The sequence below is a fragment of the Amblyomma americanum genome, chromosome 1, assembly GCF_052857255.1.
Source record: "Amblyomma americanum isolate KBUSLIRL-KWMA chromosome 1, ASM5285725v1, whole genome shotgun sequence".
Classification (NCBI taxonomy): Eukaryota; Metazoa; Arthropoda; class Arachnida; order Ixodida; family Ixodidae; genus Amblyomma; species Amblyomma americanum.
The window spans coordinates 94,277,143-94,299,090 of record NC_135497.1 but is presented as its reverse complement, the minus strand read 5'-3'; the positions used below and the strand labels follow the sequence as shown (position 1 = coordinate 94,299,090).

Here is a 21,948-nt window from a genome sequence, read left to right as displayed (position 1 = left end):
CAGGCATATTGGCTCAAAGCCGGAGTGGTTGGTTATGCACTTGGCCCCCTGGGGCACTTGGGCGGCCACCTTCGGAACTTCGAGGCAGCACACGGGCTCTTGCTCTGTCTCCATTGGCCGACAACGACCACAGGTGCACCTGCGATAAATATACATTTCATAGTATCTCGTAGTCTACCTGTCACTCAGCTAGATAACTTCAGAATAAAACCGACATGCATGCGCGCTACCACCCGCCTGTGTATATATGCTCGGAAGTAAACATTGGAGCAAGGTTGCATTGCTTTGATCGCTTGCGGCCAGAGAAAGGATTTTGTTTTCGTTATAAGTTCTGGCAGCTTAAGTACAACGATAAGCTTAAAAGCGCGCATCAGTAATATCCAGGAGAGCGGACGTCAGACGCTCACAGCGCAACGAGAGAAAGGACAAAATATAATGTACTGCTACAATGGAAACCCTAGCTGTCATGGCCAATACGCTGCCTGCATTGACAATTATAACATTATTTTTGAAAACCATCGCCACTTACCAGTCGATGTTACCCCTCCGCTTAACTTCGTTATTGACGGCCTGGCATTTTCTTCATCGTTGTCGCTGGCCAGCGGATCAAACTTGAACTGATTTCTCGGGTTCTCAATGGATCTGCGTTCATTCTCGTCCTCGCTGCTGCCATAAAAAAAAAAGTCGATGTCCTCATCGGAGTCAGATTGCTCATAATCGGAGCTTCTGGAAGTTGCCATGCCGTTGTTCGTTCGCGTGTGCTCGTACAACACGTGTGTACGAAAACAGACGATGCAACCGTAGGTGCGTCACAACTATGTGGGCCCGCGTGACCAGGCAGCGTAGTTGAGCATCCTAGAATGTGGCGTCACTGTCAACTTCTGCGCTTAGAAACCGAGAACGAAACTCGCTCACATAAAAATTCGATATTAAATTATTCATTGTCAGTAATTGAATCTTAGAGCGTGTATCATGCTTTCTGGAGCAATAAGAAACGTTTGAAACACAGAACGCGCTAACCACAAATTTGATGTCTCCACCCATTTAAGCTTCGTCTTTAAGAGTGAGACGCGACAGCGTGTTGCAGCGCTGCCAAGGAGTCCACGGAATGCCAACACCCGTTCGGCGCGACGCGTGGCCCGTCGGACAATTAAGGAAAGGACGCCTGTCTCGCATATCTCGGTGGACACCCGAACCGGACTGTAAGGGAAGGAAATTGAAATTGGTTTTAAGGAAAGGAAATGACGCCTGTCTCACAATTCTCGCTGGACAACCGTACCGCGCCGTAAGGAAACAAAAATCCCTTCCCTTACGGCGCGGTTCAGGTGTCCATCGTGATGCGCCATTTTTCGCTCACGGCCAAAGACGCCGACGATACTGGCTTTTCTGGGACACGAGCTCCTTAACGCTGTCGCGTTAATACACTGAGCCGAAGCGCATATATATATATATATATATATATATATATATATATATATATATATATATATATATATATATATATATATATATATATATATATATATATACTCTGACAAAGGCCAGACCCTGGTCGAAACGTTAGAATAGATTGTTACTTTTTCCAGCATGCGCCCACCCTACTGCGTTTATGTTGTACCAGACCCATCCGACCTTCAACCCCCCTGCTTATATATATATATATATATATATATATATATATATATACACATATACACCCCCGCGAGGCGGCACCTCTCCCTCTATTCCAGCAGAGCACATCTGGTGGAGCGAGCGGCGATGGCAGCGGCGTCGATGGCGGCGCCATCTATTGGAGCGCGGCTGCGGAGCGTTGCTAGGCAACGGCGGCTCAAGGTCGTTCGTCGGCCACGGCATACGGCATACGGCTAATGCGCGCGACGAGCCGAAATGGCTCGCTGGCTGGCGTAGTGTTGCTTTCGCAAAAAAAAACCTATGCCGAGTCTCGGAATGGAACCAGGGTCTTTGGCGTTTGAGGCAGAGACGCTACCACTCCGCCCCGCCGGCTCAAGCTTTAGCCATTAATAAAGGCGCATCTAGTGAATGCACTCTTCCGGTGCAGAAATCGCCGCGCTTTAGCTACGTATATATCCTGGCCCAACAGAGCTAGGCCATCAGCAATTTTTTATACTGGCCGCAGGTTGAGCATTTTCGCGTGATTCCTGGAGAGCCGTGCTGCGCATGCGCGAGGACCACTGACGACACACGGCGCATTTCTCTCCCTCACTCTCTAGTCACAACTGCGCATGCGCCACTATTAGCACCGAGCCGCAGGTGTTCCGCCGCTGCGCAGCACCGCGCCTTTCCTCAAAATGCAGCTTTCAATTTTCAGTTTTCTCTTTTTTCTTTCCCTCTTTCCTTTATCCCTTCCTTTACGGCGTGATTAGGGTGTCCACCGAGATATGTGAGACGGCTACTGTGCTTTGCACGCTCGGCGCGCCATCTGGCATGACGTCACACCACGCGGCTCGCCGCCGTCGCCGTTTGGTATGAGGTCTCACCGCGTTCCTCGCACACGGAAATACGACTCAAGGTACACAAAAATACGACTCCCAAATCACCCTGAAACTCGTAAACGAGACAATACCTGAGAAAACGTAAGTCAGAGTGCTTGGAATGTGGCTGCAAAACACAGGACGATGTAGCAAAACCATCGCCTCTCTTAAGAATACAACAGAGCAAGTCGCCAGAATCGTGCGAAGAGTCAGCAGTAAAAAGAAGGGCATGAGAGAACAGAATACGCTAAGACTCATAGACAGTCTCGTGACGACCAGGGTAAAGTACAGTCTCCCCTACCACGAACTAAACAAGAAAGGGACTCTACAAATCGACACCATACTACGCAAAGCGTACAAAAAAAAACGGCGCTCAAACTTCCAATGTCAACACCAACCGAAAATCTAATGGCACTGGGAGTATCGAACACCTTCGACGAACTACGAGAAGCGACAACAAGCCAACAGATAATCGCCGGCCAACATCTGCTCATTCGGCATCGTTCCTTCGCCAGAAATTTGAGGAACAAGATGCTTGCCTGCCTGAAGGATCCATTGTTGTCTACATAGACGCAAGCATACAAGACTGCAAAGCAACAACAGCTATCTACTGCCCTTGCGGACCTGCCCTGTATCAAACCTCTTGGCTTCAACTTACGGAACCCCCTTTTTAGTCATTGTGTGCTGAGCTCGTTGCAGTTCTAGAAGCACTCTGCTCCGTGGCCGACATAACCATGCTCCCTGCGGCCCGCGTTGTCATCCGCACTGACGCCCTTCAAGTTGTCCGGTTGCTACAACGTGTTAGCCGCTGTCCAACAATATGTCGGGACATCCACCGGCTCGCGGCACGCATCCCGCAGCCAGTACGTACTGAGTGGGTCCCACGGGATCCGCTGACCTATCAAAGCCAGGTAGATTTAGCGACCCGCCTTGCGAATACAAACTCATCATCGCCTCGGCTCCTTCATTTGGACAATTTTACCCTCCTTTCATCAAGAAAGGAACTCCTCCGGCGCCGCACACGTGCTCTCATCCCTCCGTGTGCGGTAACCCTTCCCCGCGGTCTTACCCGTGCAAAGGAGGTTGCGCTTAGGAGGATCCGGGTCGGGGTTGCCCTCACACCAGCCATCACTCGGAAGTGGCCGCAGTACCGAGAATTGTTTCCTCAGACAGGGTGTCCGATATGTAAACACGAGGACATTGAGGCCGACATTCATCACTTACTGTGGGACTGCCCAGCTCTCAAGCCTACAAGGATCCGGTACCTGATGATAGCAGGTCGTTCACCAAGCAACCCGGCTTCATACATTGCCTGGACGCAGGGACCGTACCATCGTTCTCTACTGGACTTCATCAAATCAGCTAACCTTTTTCCATTCATTTAATCTCTACTACATCATTCATCACACCTTCACCCATCATTGATGCCCTGGGGCAATAAATTTCGCTTAAAAAAAGCTACGAGAAACGCAACGTAGTGCACAACTAGACAGACTCACTCAAACCAGAACGGGAAAACACCTACCTAATGGAGAAATTAGGGCTACTCCTGGGCACACAAAAAGACAAGGAGCAGATTAATAATGAAGACAGAAACAACATCCGGGCAAGAGCCATACCCAGACACATGGACCCCAATATACACCATGAAAGAAGACCAGCCAGAACTCCGAGCACTCAGCAGGGAATTCAGCGACAATCCCAGCGTAGTCTACACGGACGCAGTACCAACGCAAAACGATCGCCGTTGTAACAGACGAAGGAGGGAAAGAAACAATGCCTCCAGAAGAACATGCCTGAAACGTCAGTGGTTTTTCTGCCCGCTGTAGAGCGCGCGTCCGCCGTATGGCGGCGCTGTCAAATGACCCTCTAGCAGTTGACAGCCGTGCGGTGCGGACGCTTGTCTCGGTGCTCTTCGGATTACGCGTGGTGACCGGGACCTGACCGACGGACGACTGCGAGAGCGCGTGACTACGACAAATCGATGAGTTATTTCCTTTAATATTTTGAGAGCTTAGATTTAGGCTAGTTTTAGATCTGGGCTAGTTAGGTGAAGTGCTCGCGAAAGAGCAGGTCAGTGACCTAACGGCCGGGCCTTTTCCGGCTGACAGCTATAGATCTGCAGGGCTCACTTGTAAGCCAGGTAGTTAGTATTCCTTTAGTTAGTAGAAGACAGGTAGTTAGTATTCCTTTATAGGTGATTGGCTTTAGCGGTAGGCAGAATTTTATTTGAGCACGTGGTTGCAAGTGTTTTTTTTTCTTCTCTAGCATTTTGTGGTAGGAATAATAGAGTGCTGTTAAGATGGTCAAGCAACTGAAGGTTAAATGCAAGGAGTGTGAGACGTTGTGAATCTGAAAGAAACGCGGTTCGAATCTGTAGAGGAAGCCGAAGGCGCGGATTTTATGTGCAAATGCTGCGTATTAGGTGCACGCCTGGACAGGGCTGACGAAGCAAACACCAGCCTAGCGCTACGTATGGATGCCCTAGAAAAAGAGCTGCAGGTAGAGAGGGCAGAGAAGCGCAAACTCCAAGAGCAGCTTAGTGAGTTGTTGAACGCAAAAAATGGCTGACACCGCCAAGCGAAGTGACATTGGCGGACATTCCAGCACCAGCCACGTGGATCGGGCCTGCGCTGGCATGGACAGCGATAAGGAGTTAGGTCAGGGGGTTCAGACAGGAGCAGCTACGCACACGTGGCAGCTAGGAAGTCTGTTGGAGATGGAGAGAAGGGGAACAAGATAACTTCCAGAAATGAGGTCGCAGCCACAGATAAGAGGCGCCATAATAAACCGGAAGTTAGGATGGAGGAAGCGAGTACCCAAGTACTTATCGGTGGTGACTCAAATATGAGTAGGTGCAAAAGAACTATAATGGAGAGTGTAAAGGGTGATAAGTTGGTAGCAGTCGGGGCATTCCCAGGCAGGAAAATGGACGCAGTACTGAGCGAAACAAAAAACGAACTTTCTAAGAATGTTGAGGAGCGCAATTTGGTAGTGATAGCGGCGGGACTAAATGATGTCTTGAATGGTGAAGCCGCAAAAGTAGCGGAAAGATTAGCGGAGGGAGTTGACGATTTAAGGGCGATAGCACAGCAAGTCCAGATCGTGGTGTGCACAGTGCCGGAAGTGCAAGGACGGAACGAAGAAATTGCCAAGGACGTTGTGGCTGTTAATCGGGAGATATGGAAGTTAAGCGAGGAGAAAGGCTTTGAAGTGGCAGACATAAACAGGGAAGTGTATAGAGCAGGCTTTGACGGAGGCTTTACGCGAGATGGCATCCACTTTAATAGAAGGCTAGGAGCCGAGATCGGGTGGCGCCTGGCAGGCCGGGCAGCAGCTTTTTTAGGGGGTCCACTGCGGATCAAGGCATAGGGGTAGGTAGAAGCAAAGTAGAAAGTGTAGCAATGAAGGCTGACGCCAATAAAATGGTCCCTAGGAGGTCCAGGAAGAAAACTACAAAAAAGAAATTTATCACTAGGATCAGGTACATAAACATGCAAGGCGGCAGAAAGAGAGCGAAGTGGTTAGAGATAGAACAGCAGTTGAAGGACGAAGAAGTAGGTGTATACGCGCTATGCGAGACACATCTCAGGGATCTAGAAGACTCACCATATATTAATGGCTACGTCTGGGAAGGGAGCAACAGAACAACAATGGAGAGGAAGGGAGGAGGAGTAGGTATGCTGATACATCAACAAATTGACAAAGAATAAAGTCAACTTGCAAAGAACATGTCTGGGTATCGGGTACAATTGCCGGTAAAATGACATGGCTAGGAGTAGGTTATTTAGGGACAGGGGAGAAATGCAGGCAAGAGAACGCGGATCTAGTTAAGTGTCTCAATGACGATATAAAGCAGTTTGGAGAAGGCGCCAATATTATTCTGTTGGGGGACATGAATGGCCACACCGAGGATCTGGATGGATACACAGATTATAACGGGAAGTTGATGCTAGACTTCTGTGAGCGACACAACCTAGTTATTGTAAATAGAGAAACTAAGTGTGAGGGACAAATCACGTGGGAATCCCGTAGCAGGCAAACGACCATTGACTACTGCTTAACCTCGCAGGGGATGTATAGCAAGCTCGCAATGATGGAAATAGACGAAGAGGGGTAGTACAGCCTCGGTAGTGATCATAAGCGTATTAGTCTACAGTTTGGAGCCCTGCTCAAAAGAGAAATGAAGGGGAGTCAGAGTGCGGAAAATTAAATGACGAACAAATAGCGCAAATAGCGGCGTGAATAGAGGAAGCAATAGAGACACATCCCATGGAAAAGTAGGATTATAATAAGTTAGAACTCCTCATTAGTACAAAAATAAAACAAGTAAAAGGAGTAAACCACTGGAGAGGAAAGAGGAAGCCACGAAGTTGGTGGAATAAGTTGGTGGAATCTGTCTCATATATCGTTGGACACCTGAACCGCGCCTTAAGGTAAGGGTAAACGAGGGAGTGAAAGAAGAAAGGAAAAGAGAGGTGCCGTAGCGGAGGGCTCCGGAATAATTTCGACCACCTTGTGCACTGACATCGCACAGCACACGGGCGCCTTAGCGTTTTTCCTCCATAAAAACGCAGCCGCCGCGGTCGGGTTCGAACCCGGGTACTCCGGATCAGTAGTCGAGCACCCTAACCACTGAGCCACCGCGGCGGCGCATTCATTTTCACGAAAGGAAAGGCGCACAACAGGCTCCGTGGGTCAGTGGAGACCTCAATCTCGCTTTCGCTTTGTATATCCTGGATTAGCTGGGCTAATCCACATTAATTTTTTAATCTCACCGCGTACAACCGCCTGTGCTCTTCTTGGTAAGGCGTGTACTGGGATTATCGTCCCTATCTTCGTGCATTCGCTAATGCTTGGAGGTGACTTTGAGTAGCAGTTTGGGTTGAGAAGTTTCTCTGTCGATAAAGCCCGCAGCACAGCTACTATCAGGGTATGCTTATCATGCAGATATATTGTTCCATATTAATCTGGAGTAGTATGAAGACTTGAAAATAAATGTGTAAAATAAATGTGTGTAACTGCACCTTGTACTGGAGTAACCTGCGGTAATAATGTTTGCACTTTTAAGCCAACCTTCATCATAGATGTGCTTGACGTTTAAACTGCAATCTGTCACGGAAGTTCTCACTAGGTTGTCGTTCGGTTGCTACTTGATTGACGGCGTAGGACTTAAGTGGAAAAGGGCCGTGGGAACGGCTGTGCAAATCTTCACTTTGTAAACTGTTAGTGTTTACCGGCACATCTTCATTCCAAACAGGATGGCGGCACGTGTGATGCTTAGGCGGACTCTTAGCATCACGGCTGCGTTGTTGTCTCTACCAAACATCGAAGGCGCGGAGACAGCCTAGTTCAGAAATGGCAGCATTTAGCGAAGTGTTTAAATCGGCAAAATCGGATAAAAAGAGCTCTGAGGATATTTTGAAAAATGAGGTCACTTAGACACGGTTACGTGCACCAGGCTAGACTGGCCTGAAGGTCTTTTTTTAAGTTATTCAGCAACTTGCAAAACTCAGCGTCGTTGCGCGAAAATTTGTGAGGTTTGGTTTATGGGGGTTTAACATTCCAAAGCGACTTAGGTTGTGAGGGACGCCGTAGTGGAGGGCTCAGGAAATTTGACCACCTGGGGTTCTTCAACGTCGCACACTACACGCGTGCTTCTAGAATTTCGCCTCCGTCGAAATTCGACTGCCGCGGCCGGGAGCGAACCCGCGTCTTTTGGCTCAGTCGCCGAGCGTCATAACAACTGAGCCACCACGGCGGCTAACAAATTTATGAGCGTAACCGTAGCTCCCGGGTTCGAACCCGACCGCGGCGGCTGCGTTTTTAAGGACTCAAAACGCTAAGGCGCCCGTGTGCTGTGCGATGTCAGGGCACGTTAAAGATCCCCAGGTGGTCGAAATTATTCCGGAGCCCTCCACTAGGGCACCTCTTCCTTTCTTCTTTCACTCCCTCCTTTAACCCTTCTCTTACGGCGCGGCTCGGGTGTCCAACGATATATGAGACAGATACTGCGCAATTTCCTTTCCCCAAAAACCAATTATTATTATTTTTAACGGTCAACCGTATCCATCTTCAACCGCAGCGTTGCGGTGGCAGGAACTGCGGCGGGCCACTTGGCCTCTATGGAGCGTAGAGTTAAACTGATTTTGAGGAAAGGAAACAGCGCAGTAACTTTCCCACTTCCCGGTGGACACCCCACTCACGCTATGTGGGACGGGGTTAGAAAGGGTGTGAATGAATGAATTAGGCAGATCGAGCCGCCGAGCGAAATATTGACCTCGCCCACTACCGCCTGTTTAAGGACCGTTTTTGAATGGCCATAGTAATAAACGGGAATAAAAGAGCTGCACAGTAAGAGGGATGGAATTTGATAATTCACATGCGTAAATGCCGGATTTTTTTAAACCTCATTAAATTATATACGAGTTTGCTGCCTCTTCAGTGCACCTATTCGTGTTTTGACGAACAAGAGGTCTTAACAAGGTTTGGATGCTTGGCTTTGTGATTATCGGTCAATGTCTGTTCTGGATCGCGTGGAGTGTGCACAGAACGGGAAGTTTAAGATGAATGCGCATCGCGGGTAGAAAGTTCGCCCGGTTGTCATTATTTCACACCTTATACTATAGCGAAACGCCATTATCCCGAAATCATATCTTTCCTGCACATCATTGTTCAGCTCGCCTGGATCATGCGCATAAGGTACGACCGATTTTCGCTCGCACACTAAAATATCAGAAGTCACCGCTGGTTTTGTCAATAAATGAACGGAACTCATTGCCACCCAGCATTGTCGGCCATACTGAATTATCATCTTTTCAAACAGCTTTACTAACATTTCTGAACACGGAAAATGCGTCATAGAGTGCTGAATGATTTACCGTGTCCGTGACTTTTTGGCGGTCCTTTTTTGCTTTGCTATTTCTTGTGTGCTGAACAGCTCCGGAGCCTCTTTTATGTGCCATTGTATTTTTAGTTACTTATTTTGCCCTAATTATTACTCACTTGTTTGAACGTGTTGAAGTTTGTGGTTTCAATATGTTATGCTGCACTTAACCAAATGTTACCCTAACTCTGCCCCCTGTATATTTACCATCATTTGTTATGAGTTGATTTGTTATGTGTGCTTTCTTTTCATCATTCCCCCCCTATGTAATGCCCTCTTCTGGGTCTTTAGGGTAAATAAATAAATAAATAAATAAATAAATAAATAAATAATACCAGACGTCAGCAGACCGCCGAGCGACCCGGACATGTGCTGCCATCTATGGAGGCGGCTGTAGAGTATTGCGTTTATTTTTTTCACCTCACCGCGTACAACCGCCTGTGCTCTTCTTGGTAAGGCGTGTACTGGGATTATCGTCCCTATCTTCGTGCATTCGCTAATGCTTGGAGGTGACTTTGAGTAGCAGTTTGGGTTTAGAAGTTTGTCGATAAAGCCCGAAGCACTGCTACTATCAGGGTATGCTTATCATGCAGATATATTGTGCTATATTAATCTGGAGTAGTATGAAGACTTGAAAATAAATGTGTAATTCGTAAACTGCAGCTTGTACTGGAGTAACCTGCGGTGATGTTTGCTGTTTTTTAAGCCAACCTTCATCACAGATGTGCTTGACGTTTTAACTGCAATCTGTCACGGACATTCTCGCTCGGTTGTCATTCGGTTGCTACTTGATTGACGGCGTAGGACTTAAGTGGAAAAGGGCCGTGGGAACGGCTGTGCAGATCCACTTTGTAAACTGTTAGTGTTTACCGGCACATCGTCTTCATTCCAAACAGGATGGCGGCACGTGTGGTGCTTAGGCGGGCTCTAAGCGTCACGGGCGCGTTGTTGTCTCGACCAAGCACCATGGCGAAGGCACGGAGGCAACCTAGTTCAGACATGGCAGCATTTCGCGAAGTGTTTAAATCGGCTCGTCACGTAGTGGCGCTCACGGGAGCCGGCATCAGTGCCGAAAGTGGCGTGCCTACCTTCCGTGGTGCTGGAGGTCTTTGGCGCAAGTACAACGCTCAAGTGAGTTCCAATCGTTCGTACAGTTTCTCACGTCATGGGGCACTTCGCAATTGTAGCATAGTGCCCTTGCTTTGAATTGCCACGATGAATGCGTCCCGCTGTTTTATGCTGCTTGTTTACGGGGTGGAGGGACTCTCATCGCAGCAGTGAATCGCTGTCACTAAATCCACCAATGCTGTTCTTTACTTCCTGAAGTAAAGTACTAGTGTTTTTAAATGCAGCCTGTCTCCGGACGTCCTTTGTCGATGTCGCCAAATCGATTGATATCCTTCTTCTTTTCTCTTTCAAAAGGACCTTGCTACACCAACTGCATTTTTGGCTAATCCATCCTTGGTGTGGGAGTTCTACCATTACAGACGAGATTTAGTTTTGCAGAAGCAGCCAAATGCGGTGAGTGAATGCTTTTCCTTTCTATGAACTGTTATTTGTAGTCTCTTGACAGGCATGCTTGCAGTGGTCACAATTCTGTTATGATGAGGCAGCTTGCATACACTTGTCGCATAGAGCTCAAGTGCTGACACCTTGTTTGACCGGCTGTGGGCAGCACATCCTTGTTGAACTCAGAGTTGTGGTATGAGGCTCCTACTTCATGGTTTCCTTAGTCTATTGAGTTTTCAGATGGGAATTGGTTGCGTACAATGGGAATTGGTTGCGTACAATGTAATGTTCATATTAATAGATTCTTCATGAAGCATACATGTCTAGAAACCAGAATTTGTTCTCTGTGCAGACATATAGGCACTGTTTTGTGTACTGTGCACAGAAAGCAAGAAAATTCTTTCGGGGGCAGTTTCTTTATCTCCCACTGAATTGTGCATTGACAGCTATTTTCCTGCTCCAGTTGTGACATTTGTTTACCAGTGACACTTGCATTTTGAATGCCACAAGGAAAATTCTAACGCTGTTTGTACAGAGAACTGGCAGCATTTATTCAGCAATGTTAAACACTGGCAGCATGTATTGAGTGCAGGATGGTGCAGGTTAAATAGGTTGTAGGTAAGCAGTGGTTGCATACTGTTTGCAGCTGTGTATCAGGAGAACTAGGCATGTGTGAAAAGCGCTGCTTGTGTCTTCAAGGGAGCACCAGATGAAAATCAAATGTATGATTTTGCTGATACTTATCATCGTGAAATAATGTCAGAAGATTATTTGGAGCTTAATAGTTGCATTAAACCGTGTACAAACATGTAGCCTACACACAAAGTAGGTTTTGCTTTGCATGCCATTCTGCTTGATAAGAAATAACTTTTGTCAAAAATATGCAGGCAACGGAAACATTCGCTCAAGCATTTTTCCTAGGCTAGGATATTATAACATTGCTGAAGCCAATGTTATTCCATTTCAGTTCGTGTTTCTTGCCATTCAATATGGGCTGAAGTGAGGCCATGTCCTGCATTTGCTCTGTTATTTTCTCAAGCCAAGTGATAGCAGGGGCGTCGCATTGCTTCAGCCAATAACGGATGGTGGGGAATAGGAAATGGAATGGAATTATTTTATACCAGCTCTAGCCTCACTGCCATGCTCCTTTGAAGTTAATGGATTTAGTTTGTAGCAAGTTTAGAGGGCAGGTTTCCCTTGCAATCTAACACTTCATTGCACTAGTAGCTCTGCAGAAGCCATAAAGCACGGCCTGCATGACAACTCAGGCCATTCGCTAAGTGGCCTACATATTTCTGTGAGGGTTGTGCATTGAGGGCTTATTGTTGGCAGAAACTCGTCTGTTTAGTTGAAACAGACAGGCTTTCCAAGTTTTGAGAGCCGCCGCGGTGGCTGAGTGGTTATGGCGCTCGGCTGCTGGCCCGAAAGACGCGGGTTCAATCCCGGCCGCGGCGGTCGAATTTCGATGGAGGTGAAATTCTAGAGGCCCGTGTACTGTGCGTTGTCAATGCACGTTAAAGAACCCCAGGTGGTCAAATTTTCCGGAGCCCTTCACTACGGCGTCCCTCATAGCCTGAGTTGCTTTGGGACGTTAAACCCCCATAAGCCATAAACCAAACCAAGTTTTGATGGTGCCCTTTCATCATTTGTTTTTTCTTCATGTAGAAATTGTGATGAGCAGCAAGTAACACATACGTGGCACATTTTGGAGGGTTTGTGAAAAATGATGCACTGCCTTGCCCAAGTGAGGCTATTTCTTGCGCAAAGACTGTGGCCGTCTTAATTGTTGCACAGGTGCGTAGCTGATTATGTCCGAATCAGCGTAAGGTTTACCATGAAACTGCTAGTCACAACTTGAGTCGGCCATAAATCAGCTGTGGAACCATCAACACGACAAACATGAGCATTTATGGGGGTTTTTTGTGGAGCCATTTACCATGGGAATGGGCACGTGCTGCTCTGAATTTTGCACTCAAAACAAAGACTCGTCCTTTGTGGCTTGAGCAGTGAGACAAGCAAGTTGCAACGTGTTCTCGCAGGGAACAGCAAATGTAGGAGAGGACACCAAAATCTGGCAAGGATTGCACTGCACCACTGAGGAGTTTTCGTTCAGTACGATAGGCCTTGTGCGACTAGTCGGCAATGCTTCACATTATACTCTTAATGGTAGCTTAAGCGTCATTTATGTTTTCTGCCCCAATAAATAGCAAAATCAACTGCACTCAAATTGCACATTAGGGAGTACCGTAATCACCAGTAAAGTTTTTTACATTCTGTACCATGGGTGATATACGGGGATTACAGGGCTAAATTTCTCTCTGATGTCTGCTCACTGTAGTGTAATGCCAAACCTGGGCTTCCTGGCAAAGAGTAACACTTGATGGTAGTGTCGCTTTCGATAACAGCCAGGCAGAGGGATAGCGGACTTCAAGGGCAATTTGTATATTGGGCTCACTTGTGCTTTCAAAAGTTAGTAGCAGTGACAGCTGAGGCCGTATTCTGTACCGCTCTCTAAATCGCTCTCAAGTTTGAGAGCGTGACGTCAAATTGACGGCACTTCAAGACGCCGACCACGGGATCAACCAATTAGCAGCAGGGTGTCGGTGGCTCCGTCCCGGAAGTGTTTATTCGCACGACGAGGGTCCGTAGGCTAACGTTTTCCTGTAAAAATGCAGTGAATAAAATATGCATTGTTTTATTTTGCTAAGAAACTGTATTTGAAACTCAACAACACCAAGCAAAATGACAAGTGTTCTCAGTTTTGCAATTAAATTTGCTTTAGCGTAACATTTATTGCCATGAGGGCGCGCTGGCAGTGGTATCGTGTGAACATGGCGGCCTGCAAGAAAACAGCTGATTCCATGGCTAGTTCCTGTTTTTTTGCATGTCGTCTAAAGTCAAGGTACTTTGCGGATGTCTTAAGTGCGTAGAAAAATCTGTTTGAAGGCAGTGAATGCTACGCACCTGCCGAGATCAACTAACAAGGAGCGATTGGCTCGAAAATCGACGAAGACAACTGTGTTCTCGGTCGGCACCTACAATGGATGACCGAGTGACGACTCATTGTGTTTATTTCTCTTTAGAAAATACCAGACAACCGTGAAGCATCACACAGAAGCAACTGCCGACAGACAGGTACAGCTGCTGATAGCTTGCAATCTTGGTGCGGGAAATGAGAGCTGACACGGCCTGCCTCTGTGGCAACAATCACTCTTCTGCCTCGTAATTAAATGATGCCGCCCACATCGAGCTGAGCACTTGATGTTGCGTTAGTGTTTTTGTTTGCTCCGTTCAGTTGATGTTCGGTGTTGCGGTATTTTTTTTTTGCCTGTGCAAGATGCAGAAATTGCGATGTTTATGCTTCACTTAGTTTGTTTAGAGTGAAAGGAAGCACTTGATTTGATAACTGCTGTTGTCACCGAGGAGGGAACAAGCTTTTTCCATAAACGTCATTTGCTGATCTTCTAATAGATCCGGGGTCAACTAGGCAAGAAGATGCTTGTATGGCTTGCGTAGATGCTAATTGCAACAGGGTTGAGTAAGTTTGTTCACATTCGCTGGTACGTAGTGCTTGAATTCTCCACAATGAATGTGTAGAGGCAATGTACAAGTTTGCGTATGATCCAAGGCAGTGAGGTAGGTAGGACAGGGCAGTTAATGTGTAATGTGCTATTGTATTTTGCACAGCAGACAGAGTGATGTTGGTATTGCTAGGTTTGGTGAGGGCGGTGTTTGAAGGGCTTTAAATATTTTGCATAGCTTCTAACAACATGGACTTCCTTTCAGCTTGGAAGAACACTAAGGTTTTTTTTTTTTTTTAATTGTGGTCCATCTTATCTGAGGCATCCTGTATACAGGCTGCTCCAGTAGGAAAGGGAACAACCAGTTGAAAATGACTAGGATATTAAATACTTAGAGGAAAAGTAGCTTGAAAACAGTTACACTTGTTACACATATTACGCGATAGCATAAGGAGCTTGTCGGACCATTTAGCATTGTCACCGTCTCGTGTCTTCGTGGACAAGACTTCAACATAGCCTTGTGTTATTACATACCAGGCTAGGTGTCAGTTATGGGGCAATAACCGAGTGCTGAAAATTTCCCATAATGGAGCGCCTGTATATTCTTAGAGCTGTAGAGTATTCCCAGTAACGGTGTTGCATGCTTTGTTATTGTAAAATAACCCCTACTCGCACACCATCTTCTCGACGATGTGCCTGTGATGTTCACACATCTTTGTCTATTAGTGAAGATGCTCTGGTCATACAGCAGTCATTGTAGCCACTGCACCTTACAATATTTATTATGCATTGTTTTACAGTGGTCTCCTTGCAGTAGGTACAGCTTTTAGCACAGAGTGAAACCCCTAGTCACATACCATCAAGCTAAAAACTTAGCTTTGGTATTTAGACATTGTATATGTGCCAAAATGTTTTCTAGTCCGGAAAGTGCATTATGTAGACTGTACCACGCAGTATTTATTGTACAGGTAGCCTCTGTATGAAAGAAAACAGGCACTTTGAACTCAATTTTTCAAAATTTTTTCTTAACTGCACTTGGAAATACCTTATGGTAATTGTGCATCAAGGTAAAGTATGCTTGTGTGTACACTGCCTTTTCTGCAATAGAAACACTCCTGTCAAATGCTGTGCCTAAAAAAAAATTAAATGCACTTACTGAATGCATTATGTAATAAAAGCTTTGGTGGTGCTTTTTGATTCCAACAAGCATCGCAAATATTTTGTGCCTTACTCCAGTACTACACTTTTGGTTTATGCATGTTCATCACACGGGTAATGACCACAGGCACTCCAGCTTGCATGGAAGGGGCAGGTGGGCTGACATAAGCATTGGCAAGAGAGAGTGCACAATGATGCTTTTCACATAATGGGTGAGCTGTTTCAACACTTTTTCCGCCTTCAGAAAGAGACTGTGCAACACGCTGCTGAGTGACTGGGAGGTATACTGCCAAACGTACTGTCAATGAAGTGGCAGCCGATGGGGGCACTTGTCACTGCAGGCTTCTGGCCGCACATAGGTTGGCCAAGGGCACAACCACATCACACACTTGCAGATGTGTGTTGTGCACTGACATGAGGCAATGACAGTGGCAACAGGAATAGCGACTGATATGACTCTCCACGCCAGCATGGTGGGTCGTTGCTAGACGCTAAAGTTTCCACCGCAACTGTCGCTGCACCACTCTAGGTACGCCTGCCTCTGGAGACGGGTCGTCCTACAGAGGCTGAAAATACAGTAGCGCATTGCTCTTCCCAGGAGGTAGGTGAGGAGGGATCGTGTCTCTACGAGGTAGCCACCATTTAGAGGTGGCCCATTGTTATCTGGGTCAGTGGCAGTGTCGCCTGCACCCTCTGCTGACATCGGCACATCTAAACAGAGGCTGTGAAGTGCAGCACATCGGTGATGATGCGCACTATCCACTCCCACTGGCAGGGCTCTTTGGCGCACTGATGCAGCGCTCAACCACGAACAGCTTGAAAGCATGTGGTGTGTTGCACAAGCCTTCTGCTGAGTTGGGTCTGTGATGCCACACCACTGGCGCAGGCAGCCGTGGCTCCAGTGGGTAGAAACTGCCTCCTGCATAACAAAAAATGACGCAGTTAAGCATATCCTTTCTCGTTGATCTCAACAGCATTACAGGAAGCTCTACAATAAAATAGAGATTCGTGCTAAGTAGCCCACAGCCGGACAACGCATGATTGACTTGTATAAGTGAGCACTGCTGTAAGGTCAGACCTTTCCCATTATACTGATATAAATGAGGTGCTATGATTGCCTGCACGACACAAGGGCCATCAGGTGCATTTTGCCTTGGTTTCTTAGACATGTATTTCAGCAATGTTATATGTGTCCTGTGTTTCTGCTTCAATTATAAACAAAAGGGTGACAATACACTGCATCATACTGTAACATGATTGCATAGGCCTAACTAGCCAGACTGATTCTTGTAGCTTTAGCAGATCCGGGTAAATGCATAGTGCTGGAGCTCAATATATGCGACGGAGGTGGTCTAAAGGTTGACACGGCTTTTTTTCCGTTACCCAGAAAGAACTCTCCGTCGTCCAGCAGGCCTTCCTCCGCCTTGAAGTGCCGCCAGACGAACGCGTCATAGAAGGATCCGGGTCAGCGCGTGTCCACGGCCAGAATGCACATGTTCATGCCACAGATCTGAGAAAAAACACGCACAGCACAAACTTACTCCTGTTGCCGAGGCCCGCACTTGTAGCCGAACTCATGAGGTCAAAAACAGTGGCCGAGATCTACTCACTGTCATGTTCGCAGCATAGAACCCCTTGCGGCTTGTTCGTAGCACTGCCTCGCGGCTCCCTGGTGGCGATGAGTGTGCAATCGACACACCCGATGACGCCGCGGATGCCGCGGCGGCGAAAGTTTAGGCAAAGGAATCCCTTCTTCGCCGCCGCCGCCGCCGCCTTCTCTTCGGGTCTCCCCGGAAAGCGAACACACCCCTTCTGTGACCCAGTGTTGACATTGGTCTCCGCCACCCGCCGCAAACACTTGTTCACAGTCGGTTGGGCTGCGCCGACGTTTTCTTCATTTCCTACGGTGCCTTAAAACCCACCGGTGGTGAAGGAGCGCAGCGCGCACAGCACCTGCCGCTCCACTGACAGCGCACTCATCCACACACCTCCCAGTTCAACAGCAAGTTCGTCGCACAGCCACTCTGCAGTCTCCTTCCTAAGTCGAAGTGTCGAAATAACTCGTCCCGCGCGTCGAAATCGTCTTCATGCACCCCCCTACACCATTGCTCGCGGGGCCACCCGCATATTAGACGCTGTAAACAGCAGCCATTTTCGCTCGCAAAAATTGTGAACGATTTAAGAGCTACCTTTTTTGCTCGCAATTTTAAGTCCGCATAATTAGGTGCGCAACGTCATCACTTCAGCCGTGTTCACTACGTAAATAGCAGCCGCCGATGACGAAAAAGTCGTCGGCCAAGGCCGACCAATAGGAGCGGGCAATATGGCGGCATTGTGAGCGTTTTAGTAGCGTTTTATGATTGAGAGTGGTACAGAATACGGCCCCTGTAGTTATAGTTCGTAGTCATTGAGTGAAATTAAAGTTGTGTGTGTCTGGCTCATTTAAATACATCTTCGTTTATTATAGTTAACTTGATGGTTATGGAGGAAATTTGAAAAAAGGCCACAGCCATTTAAGTTGGCAGTGTGTTGCAGTGAAATGAAAATCTAATAAACAGCATATCTGAGGAAATGAAAACTGAACAAGGATAAGGTGTGCAGCCATTTTATGCACATATTCTTTAGTATTGTGTGTGTCAAAATATAGACCCCACACTTGTTTTATTATGAAAAGTGTAACTTATTGTGATGCTTTTATTCTGGTAAGCATTGTGATGAATTCTACACCTTATTTTTTTCAAAGGCGCACAAGGCTTTAGCAGAAGCAGAAAGCCACTTCGAGAAAGATGGACGAACATTTGTTGTGATCACGCAAAACATTGATGAATTGCACAGGGCAGCTGGAACTAAGAACTTGTTGGAGCTTCATGGTATGCTTTTAAAATATTTATTGTTGACTGCAAACTTGTATGCTGTGCTGTTCATGTTTCTTTTCTGGTGGTGGTGGTGCAAGAACTTTTATTTAGAAACCCTTAGCAGGAAGCTAGTGAGGGTGGGAATAGGGCAAAGAGGGGTTGCAGGAGACAGGTTGGCCCTCGTGGCCGCGCTAGGTGGCCAAGAGCCTGTGAGCCCTGGCGACCTCACTGGCTCAGGTCACCATCCGGAGCTGAACCTCCGGCTGTGAGCTATGCGGCACGGCCTCCCATCTTCCCGGTCGTCGAGTCTCAGAAAAGGGGGAGTTGGACTATTAGGGCAGGCCCTAAGTATTTTGATAGGCATCTGCCGTAGGGTGTTGACATAATTTGTAGGCCGGATAATATAGTCCCCTGGGTGCATGAGGGAATACAGGAAGGGGTTCGGAAAAGTGTCTATCTGAATCCGTCACCAAATGTCTTGCTCAGCCTTACTGAGTGATTTACGATTTGGTTTGTGGGGGTTTAATGCCCCAAAGCGACTCAGGCTATGAGGGACGCCATAGTGAAGGGCTCCGGAAATTTCGACCACCTGGGGTTCTTTAACATGCACTGACATCGCACAGTAGATGGGCCTCTAGAATTTTGCCTCCATCGAAATTCGACTGCCACGGCCGGGATCGGAAGGGAGTAAACTAGTCGGGAACCCTGGTAGTTGAGCGTAATTTCGTGGTATGTCCATGTGTTCTCTGGCACTGCGTAACGAGGGAAGGCTGTCCACCATCCGGTCAACGAGCCCTCGGGCGTGATTGTGTATGGCCGAATTCTCCGCTTGCCCGCAGGGCTCAGGAACCCAGATGAGTGTAATGAGCCGATTAGGTGCTACAGCACTGTTCAGGGCACGATGTTCTGGTATGTGAACCCGTTGTTTGGCAAAATTTCGTATGGGTGATTTAGAATCCGAGAATATGTATTGTGCACTTGTATGAGTAATGGCCAGAGCTATAGCTGCTTCTTCAGCCTCGACTGAATGGTGAACTTGATTGAGAGTTAAAACTGAGCAGGGAATATGATCTCGATTAAATACTGTGATGGCATAGGCTGAGGTCATAGAATATTGTGCAGTGTCCACGTATGCGACTGTTGGATCTGTAGAGCAGTGCATACGGAAGGCTGCTGCTCGAACTGTTCAACAATCTTTGTCTAGCTCAGGGTCGTTCTGGGATTCCAGGGCAGATGTTCAGTGTGCTTCTAGATGTGCTTTTTTTGCCCTCTGGGTATGTTTTGCTTTTATTTAATGAGGCATTGTAAGTGGGGGTCTTTGAGAAATTGCTAAAGGCCATGCTTAAACTGAAGTATGTTGTCATGCACATAGTTTTGTTGCTTTGTACTTTTTTCTCTCAAGACTGCCAGAATTAATTTTCAGTTTTAATATGGGAGGCTAAAGAAATAACATTGATTAATGCGGCGGTTACTAATCTGTATTTTCTCTTTTGTCACTTTTCACTTGAGGCAAAATTAATGCAAAAACACATCCAGGTTGTTCTGCCAAAATGAAAATTTATGTAATAATGCAAAAGACTAATTTAAACCTCTCATGTAGCAAGGCCTTTTGCATTTTAGTAATAGCAATGGCTATGATTTTGTAACTGATTGGAAGGGTTGCTATTGTGTCTTAAGATTTTTCTGTTCACCTCAGGGACACTTTTCAAAACTAGATGCACGAAGTGTGGGCACGTAGCAGTCAACAGGGACAACCCCATCACCCCTGCTCTTGCTGGCAAAGGGTAAGCCATCTACTTGCTGTGGAATTTGTATTGCAGTAAATTTTATCATCGCAATTGTTGCAACTGCCAGCTTAGTTGGTAACAGTACTGAAAGTGTGGTAACTTTGCGTCTGTTCAACACAGTTGTTTAAATTTAATTTAATTATAGTTTTGGAATGTTAAATATGCTTATATAGCCCAATTCTGTTGTTCATGCTGCGAAGTTTGTCTTACTGTATGGCTAACATTTGTCGACTTAGGAAGCATGTGATGGTGTGTAATGTGCAAAAGAATATATTGTGTAGCATGTTCCTTGCATTTTATTTTGCTTGCAGAGATGTCGGGGAATTTTTGAAGAAAACTGTACATTCTTGTGAAATGCACAACAAGCATTAATTGCATTGAGGCATGCTTAAGTCAGTTTTCTTGTTTAGATTGCAGTTTCTTCCACATTACCTTATACCTTGCCACACAGGTGCTTGTCTTTTAACCAATAATAATACTGAAACTTTATTTCTGGTTTTCTTTACAAAATGCTTCCTGCCACGCCTAAGCACTTAAGTGCATGTGGGTGGGTTGGCAGAAGCAGTGAATACCAGGCACTGGACCACAGATTTACAATAGATAACGTAAAAACCGGACTATAGGTCGAACCGGAATATAGGTCGACCCCCTAACTAACCAATCCTAAAAATGAAAGAAATCTTTTTCATTGGAAAAACTACCGAGACACACCCTCACCTTGAAACAAATGCGACTCAACAGATTGCACAATGGTGACAGTATTTATTTTCATTTAAATGCTTCAGCCCCCCCCCCCCCCCGAAATTTTTTCAAACTGTCACGCACCGCTGACCAAAATAACTACCGGTGCCAGAAGTTGTTCTGGATTTTGCCACTTACAGTGTCTTTTTCAGACTAGAAAAGACATCTTGGCACGAACGTTGCTAACTCGGGTTGGATTTCATGGCAACTCCCATGCACCTGGAGTCATGTAATGCAAGGGGCCCCATCCTAGCGCAAACTTTCAAGGGCCTATCGATGGCTTGCTGTTGCGACTAAAAATTCGGTGCAATTACTCACAATACATGACCGGTGACAGCTGCTGCTGCGCAGTACACTGGAACGAAGGACAGCGTCATCGAGATTTTTCCCTGGCCGTTGCATATGTACAAAAATATAACGGTTCTTGAACGACAAACATTCATTAAAATATTTGTCCTCTACTTGCTAATTTCATGGCCTTTACGTTTTTCATATCAGCGGCATGAACTGCTTTGCTGGTTCCGGACCGATATAGTTCTAGACTTCGTGTGATATTTTCTTTACTTAATAAAACGCAGAAACATGGAAACATTGGTATCAGTTATGTCTGCCACGAGTGAACGATAAGGGGATAGTTGGTATGACATGATTACAACAAATAAAACTGTGCAGGGGACAAGACACAGAAGAGAAGCAAACAGGACGAGCTCGTCCTGTTTCCTTCTCTGCTGTGTCTTGTCCCCTGCTCAGTTTTATGTTTTGTAATCATGTCTGCCACGATTTTTAAGACATACAAATATTTTTTTATTTTAAAAAATAGATATTTCACTTGTCTAGACAGTGCGTAGCGTTATCTAATACACAATGGTATTGTCAGTGGCAATGCAGTTGTTATTGTTGCGTTTGATCCTTCCACAAATTCTATGAGGAGGCCGCGCTGCAACATGAACCCCCCCCCCCCCTCGAACAACATTTCTGGCTACGCCACTGAGCATCTAT

The 21,948-nt window shown here is 46.6% G+C and overlaps 1 protein-coding gene across 2 annotated transcripts in view; it reads left to right on the top strand.

Moving 5' to 3' along the window:
• The first annotated feature begins 9,720 nt into the window (after positions 1 to 9,720).
• The window catches only part of Sirt4 (Sirtuin 4), a 32,579-nt gene continuing 20,351 nt past the window's right edge, over positions 9,721 to 21,948 (top strand). Inside the window, exons 1-5 of one of the 2 annotated variants that reach the window (XM_077646231.1) lie at positions 9,721 to 9,830; positions 10,275 to 10,509; positions 10,801 to 10,899; positions 18,310 to 18,436; positions 20,118 to 20,205. In XM_077646231.1, the coding sequence (XP_077502357.1) occupies positions 9,760 to 9,830; positions 10,275 to 10,509; positions 10,801 to 10,899; positions 18,310 to 18,436; positions 20,118 to 20,205 (620 nt within the window). In that variant the 5' untranslated portion in view covers positions 9,721 to 9,759. Of the gene's footprint in view, positions 9,955 to 10,274; positions 10,510 to 10,800; positions 10,900 to 18,309; positions 18,437 to 20,117; positions 20,206 to 21,948 lie in introns of both variants that reach the window. The other variant, XM_077646232.1, reaches the window with a different exon arrangement.